The 16,163-nt window shown below is 41.1% G+C and overlaps 1 protein-coding gene across 1 annotated transcript in view; it reads right to left on the bottom strand.

Annotated features, from left to right (window-relative positions):
• Positions 1-16,163, bottom strand: part of LOC139764701 (uncharacterized) — an 80,996-nt gene that overhangs the window by 51,323 nt on the left and 13,510 nt on the right. The window contains exon 2 of the mRNA XM_071691590.1: positions 5,535-5,657. Within this exon, the coding sequence (XP_071547691.1) occupies positions 5,535-5,657 (123 nt within the window). The remainder of the gene's footprint in view (positions 1-5,534; positions 5,658-16,163) is intronic.

The following is a 16,163-nucleotide window of genomic DNA, read 5'->3' as shown; positions in this document are numbered from 1 at the left end:
TCCTGGCACTACCTTCCTGATATGGGAAACACTGATTATGCATACTGAATAAATAAATATATAAGGAGGTAAATAGGTAAATGCAAGAGGGAAAAGGGGCGAGTATGCAGTCTGTTGGAGATGGTAGGGCCTCGGAAGTGAGTTAGTTGTTGTTCGCCGATGATATAGTTCCAGGGGCTGATTCGAGTGAGAAACTGTTTAAGTTGATGACTGAGTCTGGAAAAGCAAGTGAGAGGAGAAAGTTAAGAGTAAATGTGAATTAGAGCATGGTTATTAGGTTCAGTAGGGATGAGGGACATGTTAACTGGGATGTAAGCTTGAATAGAGAAAAACTGGAGGAAGTGAAGTGTTTTAAATATCTGGGAGTGGACTTAGCAGTGAATGGAACCATGGAAGTGGAAGTGATTCACTGGGAGGGGGAGGGGGGCAAGAATGCTATCTTTGTGAGCAAAAATGGGTATGTTTGAAGGAATATAGTTCCAACAGCATTTTATGGTTGTGAGGCTTAGGCTATAGATAGGGTTGTACAGAGGAGGCTGGATGTGTTGGAAATGAAATGTTTGTGGTGTGAGGTGGTTTGATCGAGTAAGTAATGAAAGGGTATGAGAGATGTGTGGAAATAAATAGACATAAGGAAAGAAGGAGAGGAAAGATTGACAAAGAGGATATATGTGTCAGAGGTGGAAGGAACAAGAAGCAGGAGACCAAATTGGAGGTGGAAGGATGGAGTGAAAAAAATTTTGAGTGATCAGGGCCTAAATATACAGAAGGGTGAGAGGCATGTAAGGAATAGAGTAAATTGGAACAATGTGGTATACTGGGGTCGGCGTGCTGTCAATGGACTGAACTAGGGCATGTGAAGCATCTGGGGTAACCCATGGAAAGGTCTGTGGGGCCTGGATGTGGATAGGGAGTTGTGGTATCGGTGCACCACACAAGACAGGTAGAGACTGAGTGTGAACGAATATAGCCTTTTTCGTCTGTTTTCCTGGTGCTACTTTGCTGAAGCAGGGGGTAGTGATGCTGTTTCCTGTGGGGTTGAATGGATGAAGGCAAGCATGATTATGTACATGTGTATATATCTATTTATTTATCTATCTTGCTTTGTCGCTGTCTCCAGCGTTAGCAAGGTAGCTCAAGGAAACAGACAAAAGAATGGCCCAACCTGCCCACATACACATGTATATACATACACGTCCACACACGCAAATTTAAATACCTATACATCTCAATGTACACATATATATACACACACAGACATTTTTTTTTTTTTTTTTTTTTACACTTTGTCGCTGTCTCCCGCGTTTGCGAGGTAGCGCAAGGAAACAGACGAAAGAAATGGCCCAACCCCCCCCCCCCATACACATGTACATACACACGTCCACACACGCAAATATACATACCTACACAGCTTTCCATGGTTTACCCCTGACGCTTCACATGCCTTGATTCAATCCACTGACAGCACGTCAACCCCTGTATACCACATCGCTCCAATTCACTCTATTCCTTGCCCTCCTTTCACCCTCCTGCATGTTCAGGCCCCGATCACACAAAATCTTTTTCACTCCATCTTTCCACCTCCAATTTGGTCTCCCTCTTCTCCTCGTTCCCTCCACCTCCGACACATATATCCTCTTGGTCAATCTTTCCTCACTCATTCTCTCCATGTGCCCAAACCATTTCAAAACACCCTCTTCTGCTCTCTCCACCACGCTCTTTTTATTTCCACACATCTCTCTTACCCTTACGTTACTTACTCGATCAAACCACCTCACACCACACATTGTCCTCAAACATCTCATTTCCAGCACATCCATCCTCCTGCGCACAACTCTATCCATAGCCCACGCCTCGCAACCATACAACATTGTTGGAACCACTATTCCTTCAAACATACCCATTTTTGCTTTCCGAGATAATGTTCTCGACTTCCACACATTTTTCAAGGCTCCCAAAATTTTCGCCCCCTCCCCCACCCTATGATCCACTTCCGCTTCCATGGTTCCATCCGCTGCCAGATCCACTCCCAGATATCTAAAACACTTCACTTCCTCCAGTTTTTCTCCATTCAAACTCACCTCCCAATTGACTTGACCCTCAACCCTACTGTACCTAATAACCTTGCTCTTATTCACATTTACTCTTAACTTTCTTCTTCCACACACTTTACCAAACTCAGTCACCAGCTTCTGCAGTTTCTCACATGAATCAGCCACCAGCGCTGTATCATCAGCGAACAACAACTGATTCACTTCCCAAGCTCTCTCATCTCCAACAGACTTCATACTTGCCCCTCTTTCCAGGACTCTTGCATTTACCTCCCTAACAACCCCATCCATAAACAAATTAAACAACCATGGAGACATCACACACCCCTGCCGCAAACCTACATTCACTGAGAACCAATCACTTTCCTCTCTTCCTACACGTACACATGCCTTACATCCTCGATAAAAACTTTTCACTGCTTCTAACAACTTGCCTCCCACACCATATATTCTTAATACCTTCCACACAGCATCTCTATCAACTCTATCATATATATATATATATATATATATATATATATATATATATATATATATATATATATGTCTCTGTATATGTGAGTATATGGGCATTTATGTATACATACGTGTGTATGAGTGGACGGGTCATTCTCCGTCTGTTTCCTGGCACTACCTCATTGATGCGGGAAACACCGATTATGTATGATAATAATATGAGCATACATTGATAGGTTTTCTGTATATGCTAAACTTAAATCACATTTTCATCCCTATTGATCATGCAATCTAAAAATGGTAACATACCATTGTTTTCAATTTCTGCAGTAACATTGATGGAAGGTGCTAAATTGTTAAGTAGAGGGAGAAATGTTTGTAAATTTTCATTTGATGGCCAAACACAGAGAACATCATCTTACATACCGAAACCAAACTGATTAGAGAGTTAGATATCGTTTAGTAACTTTGTTTCAAAGAGTTCCATGTAAAGATGCAGTAGCACACACATAAGAATGCAGTCACAGTCCAGCTGTATGGTAGCTCATGTGATGCTTTGAACTCACATGATTCCCTGGGTAAACTAAGCTTATTACACTGCTTTCGTAGAAACCAACAAGTGTTGCCATGTCGTACAGATGCCCTGGCCAGTTGCTGGTTTTTATGACTTAGGGAGCTGAGTTTTGTGGTAAAAATAAAGCTAAATAAAAAAAAATGCTTTGAAAATAGTAGTAATCATGTACTGTATAACATACAAAAATTTAATTACCTATACATGTACAAAATCACTGACAAAGAATATGACCAACCTAAAAGGCATCACCTTCAAAGCAGAGGATTCAATCATAGTAACTTACTTTGGTGAAACATGCTGCTTCTTTACAATCCTCATAATTCTAACAACAGGCATAAAGAATCAGAGCTCCCAGCTCAAAATGTACAATGAACAAGAAAATACCTATTTTTACCACTTGCACTCATTTCATAAAAGCTAGGGGCTACTATGCTTTACCCACATTCTTACAGCTCGATAAAAAGGGCAATCCTTTATTTTAATACATCCAAGGTGACCATAATTAATTGTGTAATGATAAAGCATTGGTCTTAGGTAACTGGGAAAGCTTTCTACACATATCAGTGAAGAGTAAGCGAGTTGCAACTGGGGTTACTATATCATCATTTCTGTGCTCAGTGTATGATTCATAATTAAGAGCACTATTTTGGACAAGATCTATTGAAAAAAATGTTATCTGGCAGGCTCAGAAAATTAACCATAAATGAATCAAAAGATTAATGAAAATTTAAGAAAACAAATGTACAAGGACAAAGTGAGGGGAGTATGAACATGAGGTTTTTCTTTTCTCTTCTTTCATACTCCTTAACTGTTTCCCATACTAGTGAGGTAGCACCAGGAACAGATGAAGAGAAGGTCTCATTCAGTGACATCCATTCTCTAACTGACATGTGTAATGCAAACCAGGCCTTCTCCACATCTTTCTGTGTTTTCCCCTGACTGCTTCATATGCCCTGGTTCAGTCTCCTGATAGCATGTCACTACTTATACATAACATCTCTCCAATTCATCCTATTCCATGCATGACTTCACACTCCTACAAGTTTGGTCCCTGAACACTCAAGTTTTTTCCACTCCATCCCTCTATCTCCAATTTGGTCTCCCCTTCTTCCTCGCCTCTATATATTTGATGTATATCTTTTTCATACTCTCCTTACTCATTCTCTCCACATGTCCAAACCATATCAGCAAACCCTCTTCAGCTCACTCAACTATATTTTTCTTATTACCTTACCTTCTCTATCATTACTTTCTCAGTCACCCTCCTCAGACCAAATATTGTCCTCAAACATTTCATTTCCAACACATCCACCCTTTTCTATACATTCTCACTTGTAGCCCATGCCTTGTGTCCATACATCATCACTGGGACTACTATACTTACAAGCATAACTATTTTTGACATCCCATATAGTGCTCTCTCTTTCCACACATTCCTTAATACTCCTAGAACCTTTGAGCCCCTCATACATCCTAACATTTCCATGGTTCAATTTACTGCCATGCTCACTCCTAGATATATAAAACACTTCATTTCCTCCTATCATTCTCCAATCAAACTCACACCCCAACTAACCCATCTCTTTGCATTCCTAAATCTAATAACCCTCACTCTCAACTTTCTCCCTTGACACACTCTCACAAACTCAGCCACAACTTCTGCAGTTTCTCACATGAATCTCCCAGGAGTGCCATGTTATCAGCGAAGAACTGACTTACTAAGGCCGTCTCATCCCCTACATACCAGCCCCTTTCCCTAAGACCCCTTGCATTTACCTCCCTCACCATCACATCAAGACAAATCAAACAACATGGTGATATTACACATCCCTGCAGACTCATCTTCACCTGGAACCACTCACACTCCTCTCAATCCTAGTCACAAACATGCCCTACTCTATCAAAACTTCTCTGTTTCTAATAGCTTTCCTCCCACACCATACACTCATAACACCTTCCACAAAGCATCTCCATCAACCCTATCATATGCTTTCTCCAGATCTATGAACACTACATACAAATCACTTTGTTTGTCTAAGAATTTCTCAAATATATTCTTCAAAGCAAACACCTGATTCACACATCCTTTGAAAGAGGTATAGATAAAAATGAACTGTTTATCAAATATGCTTTTTGCAAAAGATTGTGTAAGGAGACAATCAAACCTGCAACCTTCTGAAATTAGTGATTACAATATCCATTAATCTTAAGTCCTACATATGTAATAAAACTGATTACTCACTGTTCCATTTTTATGGGCCTTTAATCACATATCTATAATGGTATATCATTACAGTCAATATGGTTACCATAATTCATATGGAACGATGTATACTGAAAGGTGGTGCAATAATAAAAAATTTCACTTATTCAATAATAACATGCATAAAAATTTGACAGTATATGCACTTTCTTTATAAAATAAATTGGATAAGTTTGTACAAATATCTTACCATTTTTGTTGTTTTTAAGTCTGACAGAGATATGATTTTTAATGCCTTGTTCATTCCGTCCAAGACCTTTGCCTTTTGACCATCCCATCTTCTCCATCAACTTCTGGCCAAATTTGTTGTCATCTAAAACAAAATGATGCATGGAAAATGTAAAATCAGAACTAGAAAAAATATACAGTTATGTATATAAAACAGCTAGGGAGACAAGAGAAAGAATACCATCTACAGCAGGGAAACAGGAGAAAGAATACCATCCACATATCTCCCAAGTGTCACAGAAAGAGACAAAGTGGGCTGGGACTGGGAGGGGTAAAAATTCTCCTTTCCTGTATCACTATTTCAAAACAAGTAGAAACCGTACAAGCCAAGCAAAAGCTTATCTTTGTAGGCCTAATTCCTAATGCTAACTCACTAGGGTGGGAAAGGCAATATTGTTTAAGAAATAAAATGGCCATGAAAAATTTAGTTCCCTTTGGTGCATTTTCCTGAACTGTGAATAAAAACCAACATTGCATATAAAAAATATACACTTTAAAAGATAAAGGCAAGGCATGCAAGCATAGTACATAAATCCAAAAATCCATCTATTCTATGTAACTACCAACCTTCAATGGGGTAGCATGTTTGTCACTGGTGCTCTCTGACTACCTACAGGTCAACATGTTGACCTAAACTCTCTCTTTCCCCCAACCCCTCCAGCTTGATATTTGGATTATGCCTGACTGGACCTACCATCATCACACAAGTGACTGCCTCCAATGAATCTGATAGTGAAAGAGATATACAAATCTGAAACCTTTACTAGTGAACAACTGAGTCCTACGCTGGAGATGTGGTCATCTCCATGTAAACAACAGGCCAAGGCACCAGACTGCTAGAGTTGTGACCCACCCAAATGACTATAGGGTGATTGCCTGACTGACATCAGTCACCACAATCTCCTTCTACCAACCAGTGCCTGCACAGATACAAGAATTCACATATACCTAATACTATGACTGTCATAAACAATTCATGAAGTGTACAGTTGAGGAAGCAAATACCTTGGTTTTCCCACAGTTGTGTGTAGGTCAACTTCTATATTACTGCGACACAATCATCATAAAAATGTTCAACATTAAATACATAATATATTTCAACACAGTATCAATGCAGTTCACCAAATATGTAACTTTACACCACTTAATGTTCACTACTGAATAAGTAATGTAGGTCAACACAATACTACTACAATGGAACCAGTACATAGCTTTACTCCACTCCATATTCACCATTAAATACAGATTATATGTCAACACAATACTGTGCAATTCATAAAATTTTTCACACTGCAGTAAATAAATATGTCTTATGAATAAAACCTGGCAATAGTGCTAGTAAGAAAGCATGTAAAGCCATTCAAATGCACTGTTCCAGGAGATAGATTGCTTTAGTAATAGACTACTTCCAGTTAGGGAAGAGAAAAGTGTTAAGTACTACTGCACTGTAACAAGTACAAAAAAAAATCACCATTTTAATCGCATAAGAGCCCAATGTAATTGTTTACTTAGGTGCTGAAGCATTATTACCTTTGGAATTTCATAAAATTTCTCATTGAACAAATGAACAGATTACAACATAGGGAACATGGCTGGGTTAATTTTAATCATCCTATGATATCAAATATGTTGATAATGGTGGAAGCTATGAAAATCTGGGAAGAAGTGGGAGTACTTATTCCAAAGTAGGTGAATATCTTGTAGAAATCCAAACAATAAATGAAGACTTTATACAATTTCCCCAACGAACTGAAATCTATTTTGTTTTCAATGTTAATCTAAAACTATATGATCGATTTGGTCCTATGTTCACAATAAATTGCTGAGACATTTGTTCACTGTGAGTAGTTGCCTCCAATGGGATGAATCAAGAAGCACTCTTCAAAAATAGCCTTCCAGTAACCATACGTAAACAAGGAACTGAAACAACTACAAACTTTCTAAATAATAACGGAAATAAAGTGAATTTCAATTGCCACAGGAAGTTTTTTGTTATCTTTGATGGAACATGCAATTAAATGCCCTAATCAAAGCAATCTCATGTGGATCAGGTGTTTACTTTAAAGAATGTGTGTGAGAAATACTTAGAAAAACATATGGATTTGTATGTAGCATTTCTGGATCTGGAGAAGGCATATGATAGGTTTGATACAGATGCTTTGTGGAAGGTCTTAAGAATATATGGTACGGGAGATAAGTTCCTAGAAGCAGTGAAAAGTTTTTACCAAGGATGTAAGGCATGTGTGCGAGCAGGAGGAGAGGAGAGTGATTGGTTCCTAGTGAATGTCGGTCTGCGGCAGAGAAGTGTGATGTCCTCTTAGTTGTTTAATTTGTTTATGGATGGGGTAGTTAAGGAGGTAAATTCAAGAGTTTCGGAGAAAGGGGCGAGTATGCAATCTTGGGGATAAGAGGGTCTGGGAAGTGAGTCAATTGTTGTTTGCTGATAATTACAGCTCTAGTGGCTGATTCATGTGAGAAACTGCAGAAGTTGGTGACTGAGTTTGGAAAAGTTTGTGAAAGAAGAAAGTTGAGAGTAAGTGTGAATAAGAGCAAGGTTATTAGGTTCAGTAGGGTGGAGGGAAAGTAAGTTTAAATGGAGAAAAACAGGAGGAAGTGAAGTGTTTTAAATATCTGGGAGTGGATTTAGCAGCAGATGGAACCATGTTTGAAGAAGAAGTGAGTCACAAGGTGGGGGAGGAGTGAAGGTCCTGGGGGCGATGAAGAATGTGTGGAAGGAGAGAACATTATCTCGGGGCAAAAATAGGTATGTTTGAAGGAATAGTAGTTCCAACAATATTGTATGGTTGTGAGGCATGGGCTAACGACAGGGTTATACAGGGTTGTCCCAATCGACTTGTCCCTCAACCCTACTGTACCTAACAACCTTGCTCTTATTCACATTTACTCTTAACTTTCTTCTTCCACACACCTTACCAAACTCAGTCACCAGCTTCTGCAGTTTCTTACATGAATCAGCCACCAGCGCTGTATCATCAGCGAACAACAACTGACTCACTTCCCAAGCTCTCTGATCCACAACAGACTTCATACTTGCCCCTCTTTCCAAAACTCTTAAATTCACCTCCCAAATAACCCCATCCATAAACAAATTAAACAACCATGGAGACATGACACGCCCCTGCCACAAACCTACATTCACTGAGAACCAATCACTTTCCTCTCTTCCTACACGTACACATGCCTTACATCCTTGATAAAAACTTTTCACTGCTTCTAACAACTTGCCTCCCACACCATATATTCTTGATACCTTCCACAGAGCATCTCTATCAACTCTATCATATGCCTTCTCCAGATCCATAAATGCTACATACAAATCCATTTGCTTTTCTAAGTACTTCTCACATACATTCTTCAAAGCAAACACCTGATCCACACATCCTCTATCACCTCTGAAAGCACACTGCTCTTCCCCAATCTGGTGCTCTGTACATGCATTCACCCTCTCAATCAATACCCTCTCATATAATTTACCAGGAATACTCAACAAACTAATACCTCTGTAATTTGAGCACTCACTCTTATCCCCTTTGCCTTTGTACAATGGCACTATGCAAGCATTCCGCCAATCCTAGGCACCTCACCATGAGTCATACATACATTAAATAACCTTACCAATCAATCAACAATACAGTCACCCCCCTTTTTAAATAAAGTCCACTGCAATACCATCCAAACCCACCGCCTTGCCGGCTTTCATCTTCCGGAAAGATTTTACTACCTCTTCTCTGTTTACCAAATCATTCTCCCTAACCCTCTCACTTTGCACACCACCTCGACCAAAACACCCTATATCTGCCACTCTATCATCAAACACATTCAACAAACCTTCAAAATACTCACTCCATCTCCTTCTCACATCACCACTACTTGTTACCACCTCCCCATTAGCCCCCTTCACTGAAGTTCCCATTTGTTCCCTCGTCTTACGCACTTTGTTTACCTCCTTCCAAAACATCTTTTTATTCTCCCTAAAATTTAATGATACTCTCTCACCCTAACTCTCATTTGCCCTCTTTTTCACCTCTTGCACCTTTCTCTTGACCTCCTGCCTCTTTCTTTTATACATCTCCCACTCATTTGCATTATTTCCCTGCAAAAATCATCCAAATGCCTCTCTCTTCTCTTTCACTAATACTCTTACTTCTTCATCCCTCCACTCACTACCCTTTCTAATCTGCCCACCTCCCACGCTTCTCATGCCACAAGCATCTTTTGCACAAGCCATCACTGCTTCCCTAAATACATCCCATTCCTCCCCCACTCCCCTTGCATCCTTTGTTCTCACCTTTTTCCATTCTGTACTCAGTCTCCTGGTACTTCCTCACACAAGTCTCCTTCCCAAGCTCACTTACTCTCACCACTCTCTTCACCCCAACATTCTCTCTTCTTTTCTGAAAACCTCAACAAATCTTCACCTTCACCTCCACAAGATAATGATGAGACATCCCTCCAGTTGCACCTCTCAGCACATTAACACCCAAAAGTCTTTCTTTCGCGTGCCTATCAATTAACACGTAATCCAATAACGCTCTCTGGCCATCTCTCCTACTTACATACGTATACTTATGTATATCTCTCTTTTTAAACCAGGTATTCCCAATCACCAGTCCTTTTTCAGCACATAAATCTACAAGCTCTTCACCATTTCCATTTACAAAACTGAACACCCCATTTACATGAATTATTCCCTCAAGTGCCACATTACTCACATTTGCATTCAAATCATCCATCATCATAACCTGGTCTCGTGCATCAAAACTACTAACACACTCACTCAGCTGCTCCCACAACAATTGCCTCTCATGATCTTTCTTCTCATGCCCAGGTGCATATGCACCAATAATCACCCATCTCTCTCCATCCACTTTCAGTTTTACCCATATCAATCTAGAGTTTACTTTCTTACACTCTATCACATACTCCCACCACTTCTGTTTCAGGAGTAGTGATACTTCTTCCCTTGCTCTTGTCCTCTCACTAACCCCTGACGTTACTCCAAAGACATTCCCAAACCACTCTTCCCCTTTACCCTTAAGCTTCGTTTCACTCAGAGCCAAAACATCCAGGTTCCTTTCTTCACACATACTACTTATCTCTCCTTTTTTCTCATCTTGGTTACATCCACACACATTTAGACACCTCAATCTGAGCCTTCGAGGGGGATATATATATCCTTGGGGATAGGAGGGAAAGAATACTTCCCACATACTCCCCGTGTGTCGTAGAAGGCGACTAAATGGGACGGGAGAAGGGGGTAAAAACCCTCCCCTCCTTGTATCTTAACTTTCTAAAAGGGGATACAGAAGAAGGAGTCATGCGGGGAGTGCTCATCCTCCACGAAAGCTCAGATTGGGGTTTAAATGTGTGTGGATGTAACCAAGATGAGAAAAAAGAAGAGAAAGGTAGTATGTTTAGGGAAAGGAACCTGGATGTTTTGGCTCTGAGTGAAATGAACCTCAATGGTAAATGGGAAGAGTGGTTAGAATTGTTTTGGGAGTAAAGTCAGGGGTTGGTGAGAGGACAAGAGCAAAGGAAGAACTAGCACTACTCCTGAAGCAGGAGTTGTGGGAGTATGTGACAGAGTGTAAGAAGGAAAACTCTAGATCGATATGGGTAAAACTGAAAGTGGATGGAGACAGATGGGTGCCTATGCACCTGGTCATGAGATGAAAGATCATGAGAGGCAAGTGTTTTGGGAGTAGCTGAGTGAGTGTTTTAGCAGCATTGATGCACGAGACCAGGTTAAGGCGATGGGTGATTTGAATGCAAAGGTGAGTAATGTGGCAGTTGAGGGTATAATTGGTGTACATGGGGTGTTCAGTGTTGTAAATGGAAATGTTGAAGAGCTTATAGATTTATGTGCTGAAAAAGGACTGGTGCTTTGGAATACCTGGTCAAAAAAAGGGATGTATATAAGTATAAGTATGCAAGTAGGAGAGACGGCCAGAGAGCGTTACTGGATTACAAGTTAATTGACAGGCATATGAAAGAGAGACTTTTGGATGTTAATGTGCTGAGAGGAGCAACTGGGGGGGATGTCTGACCATTATCTTGTGGAGGCAAAGGTGAAGACATGTAGAAGTTTTCAGAAAAGAAGACAGAATGTTGGGGTTAACAGAGTGAAGAGAGTGAGTGAGCTTTGAAAGGAGACTTTTGAGAGGAAGTACCACAAGAGATCGAGTGCAGAATGGAAAAAGGTAAAAGTGAATGACGTAAGGGGAGTGGGGGAGGAATGGAATGTATTTAGGGAAGAAGTGATGGCTTGCGCAAAAGATGCTTGTGGCATGAGAAAGGTGGGAGTCGAGCAGATTAGAAAGGGTAGTGAGTGGTGGGATGAAAAAGTATGATTGTTAGTGAAAGAGAAGAGAAAGGCATTTGGACAATTTTAGCAGAAAAATAGCGCAAATAACTGGGAGATGTATATAAGAAAGAGGCAAGAGGTCAAGAGAAAGGTGCAAAAGGTGAAAAAGATGGAAAATGAGAGTTGGGGTGAGAGAGTATCATTAAATTACAGGGAAAATCAAAAGATGTTTTGGAAGGAGGTAAATAAAGTGCATAAGACAGGAGAACAGATAGGAGCATCGATGAAGGGGGCAAATGGGGAGGTAATAACAAGTAGTGAAGTGAGTATTTTGAAGGTTTATTGAATGTGTGTGATGATAGGGTGGCAGATATAGGGTGTTTTGGTCGAGGTGGTGTGCAAAGTGAGAGGGTTACGGAGAATGATTTGGTAAACAGAGAAGAGGTAGAAAAAGCTTAGTGGAAGATGAAAACAGGCAAGGCAACAGGTTTGGATGGTGTTGCTGTGGAATTTATCAAAAAGGGGGTGACTGTGTTGCTCACTGGCTGGTTGGTGAGGATATTCAATGTATGTAGGTTTATGGTGGGGTGCCCGAGGACTGGCGGAATGCATGTATAGTGCCACTGTACAAAGGCAAAGGGGATAAAGGTGAGTGTTCAAATTACAGAGGTATAAGTTTCTTGAGTATTCCTGGGAAATCATATGGGGAGGTATTAATCGAGAGGGTCAAGAGCACCAGATTGGGGAGGAACAGTGTGGTTTCAGAAGTGGTAGAGGATGTGTGGATCAGGTGTTTGCTTTGAAGAATGTATGTGAGAAATACTTGGAAAAGTAGATGGATTTGTATGTAGCATTTAGGGATCTGGAGAAGGCATATGATAGATTTGATAGAGATGCTCTGTGGAAGGTATTAAGGGTACATGGTGTGGGAGGTAAGTTGCTAAAAGCAGTGAAAAGTTATTATCAAGGATGTAAGGCATGTGTAAGAGTAGAGAGAGAGGAAAGTGATTGGTTCCCAGTGAACGTCGGTTTGCAGCAGGGGTGTGTGATGTCTCCATGGTTGTTTAATTTGTTTATGGATGGGGTTGTTAGGGAGGTGAATAAAAGAGTTTTGGAGAGAGGGGCGAGTATGCAGTCTGTTGTGAATGAGAGGGTTTGGGAAACAAGTCAGTTGTTGTTCGCTGAAAATACAGCGCTGGTGGCTGATTCGGGTGAGAAATTGCAGAAGTTGGTGACTGAGTTTGGTAAAGTGTGTGAAAGAAGAAAGCTGAGAGTAAATGTGAATAAGAGCAAGGTTATTAGGTTCAGTAGGGTTGAAGGACAAGTAAATTGGGAGGTAGGTCTGAATGGAGAAAACTGGAGGAAGTGAAGTGTTTTATATACATGGAAGAGGATTTGGCAGTGGATGGAACCATGTAATCGGAAGCAAGTCACAGAGTGGGGGAGGGGGAAAAGGTTGGTTCTGGAGGCGTTGAAGAATGTGTGCAAGGTGAGAATGTTATCTATGAGAGCAAAAATGGGTATGTTTGAAGGAATAGTGGTTCCAATGATGTGATATGGCTGCGAGGCATGGGCGATAGATAGGGTTGTGCAGAGGAGGGTGGATGTGTGGCAAATAAGATGTTCAAGGTCAATATGAGGTGTGAGGTGGTTTGATCGAGTAAGTAATAAAATAAAAGAGTAAGAGAGATGTTTGGTAATAAAAAGAGAGTGGTTGAGAGAGCAGAAGAGGGTGTTTTGAAATGGTTTGGTCACATGGAGAGAATGAGTGAGGAATGATTGACAAAGAGGATATATGAGTCAGGGGTGGAGGGAACAAGTGGGAGACCAAATTGGAGGTGGAAAGTTGGAGTGAAAAAGATTTTGAGTGATCGGGGCCTGAACATGCAGAAGGGTGAAAGGCGTGCAAGGAACAGAGTGAACTGGAGCGATGTAGTATAACGGGGTCGATGTGCTGTCAATAGATTGAACCAGGGCATGTGAAGCATCTGGGTAAACCATGGAAAGTTTTGTGGGGCTTGGATGTGGAAAGGGAGCTGTGGTTTCAGTGCATTATAATGACAGCTAGAGACTGAGTGTGAACGAATGTGGCCCGTGTTTTCTTTTCCTAGCGCTACCCCCCACACCCATAGGAGGGGGGGTTGTCATTTAATGTGTGGCAGGGTGGAAACGGGATTGAATAAGAGCAGACAGTATGAATTATGTACATATGTATATATGTATATGTCTGTGTGTGTATATATATGTATACGTTGAGATGTATAGGTTAGGTATGTATATGTGCGTGTGTGGACATGCATGTATATAAATGTGTATGTGGGTGGGTTGAGCCATTCTTTCATCTGTTTCCTTGCGCTACCTCGTTAACACAGGAGACAGCGACAAAGTATAATAACATACACAGATGTATACATATGTACATATTCATACTTGCTGCCTTCATCCATTCCCATATTCACCCCACCACATGAAAAGCAGCAGCAGCAAGCAGCAGCAGCAGCAGCAGCACACACACACACACACACACACACGTGTACGTGAGGTAGCCCTAGGAAAAGACAACAAAGGGTACATTCATTCACACTCAGACTCTAGCTGTCATGTGTAATGCACTGAAACCACAGCTCCTATTCCACATCCAGGCCCCACGAAACTTTCCATGGTTTACCCCAGACACTTCACATGCCCTGATTCAATCCAATGACAGCACATCGACCCCAGTAAACCACATCATTCCAATTCACTCTATTCTTTGCACGCCTTTCACCCTCCTGTATGTTAGGCCCTGATTGCTCAAAATCTCTTTCACTCCATCGTTCTACATCTAATTTGGTATCCCACTTCTCGTTCCCTCCACCTCTGACACATACATCCTCTTTGTCAATCACCAAACCATTTCAATACACCCTCTTCTGCTCTCTCTACCACACTCTTTTCATTACCACACATCTCTCTTACCATTTCATTACTTACTTGTTCAAACCACCTCACACCACATATTTTCCTCAAACATTTCATTTCCAGCACATCCACCCTCCTCCAGACAGCTCTATCTGTAGCCCATGCCTAACAACCATATAACTTTGTTGGAACCACTATTTCTTCAAACACCCATTTTTGCTTCTCAAGAGAACGTTCTCGCCTTCCACACATTCTTCAACGCTCCCAGAACCTTCGCCCCCTCCCCCACTCTGTGACTCACTTGCGCTTCCATGGTTCCATCTGCTGCTAAGTCCACTCCCAGATATCTAAAACACTTCACTTCCTCCAGTTTTTCTCCATTCAAACTTACCTCCCAATCAACTTGTCCCTCAACCCTACTAAACCTACTTACCTTGCTCTTATTCACATTTACTCTCAGCTTTCTTCTTTTCACTTTTACCAAACTCAGTCACCAACTTCTGCAGTTTCTCACCCAAATCAGCCATCAGTGCTGTATCATCAGCGAATAACTGACTTACTTCCAAAACCCTCTCATCCACAACAGACTGCATACTTGCCCCTCTCTCCAAAACTCTTCGTTCACCTCCCTAACAATCCCATCCATAAACAAGGTAAACAACCATGGAGACATCACGCACCCCTACCGCAAACCGTCATTCACTGGGAACCGATCACTTTCCTCTCTTCCTACTCGTACACATGCCTTACATCCTTGATAAAAACTTTTCACTGCTTCTAGCATCTTACCTCCCACACCATACACTCTTAATACCTTCCCCAAAGCATCTCTATCAACTCTATCATATGCTCTCTCCAGATCCATCTGTTTTTCTAAGTATTTCTCCCATTCATTCCCCGTGTGTCATAGAAGGCAACTAGAGGGGACGGGAGTGGGGGGCTAGAAACCCTCCCCTTCTTGTATTCTAACTTTCTAAAAGGGGGAAACAGAAGAAGGAGTGACGCAGGGAGTGCTAATCTTCCTCGAAGGCTTAGATTGGGGTGTCTAAATGTGTGTGGATGTAATCAATATGAGAAAAAAGGAGAGATAGGTAGTATGTTTGAGGAGAGCAGCCTGGATGCTTTGGTTCTGATTGAAACGAAGCTTAAGCGTAAAGGAGAAGAGTGATTTGGGAGTAAAGTCAGGGGTTCGTGAGAGGACAAGAGCGAAGGAAGGAGAAGCACTACTCCTGGTTTAAAAAGAGAGATATACATAAGGATATGTATGTAAGTAGGAGAGATGGACAGAGATTGTTATTGGATTATGTGTTAATTGATAGGCATGTGAAAGAGAGACTTTTGGATGTTAATGTGCTGAGAGGTACA

This window comes from Panulirus ornatus, chromosome 50, assembly GCF_036320965.1.
Source record: "Panulirus ornatus isolate Po-2019 chromosome 50, ASM3632096v1, whole genome shotgun sequence".
Taxonomy (NCBI): Eukaryota; Metazoa; Arthropoda; class Malacostraca; order Decapoda; family Palinuridae; genus Panulirus; species Panulirus ornatus.
Note: the sequence above shows the minus strand (reverse complement) of the source record. Positions and strands in the feature narration are given on the sequence as shown.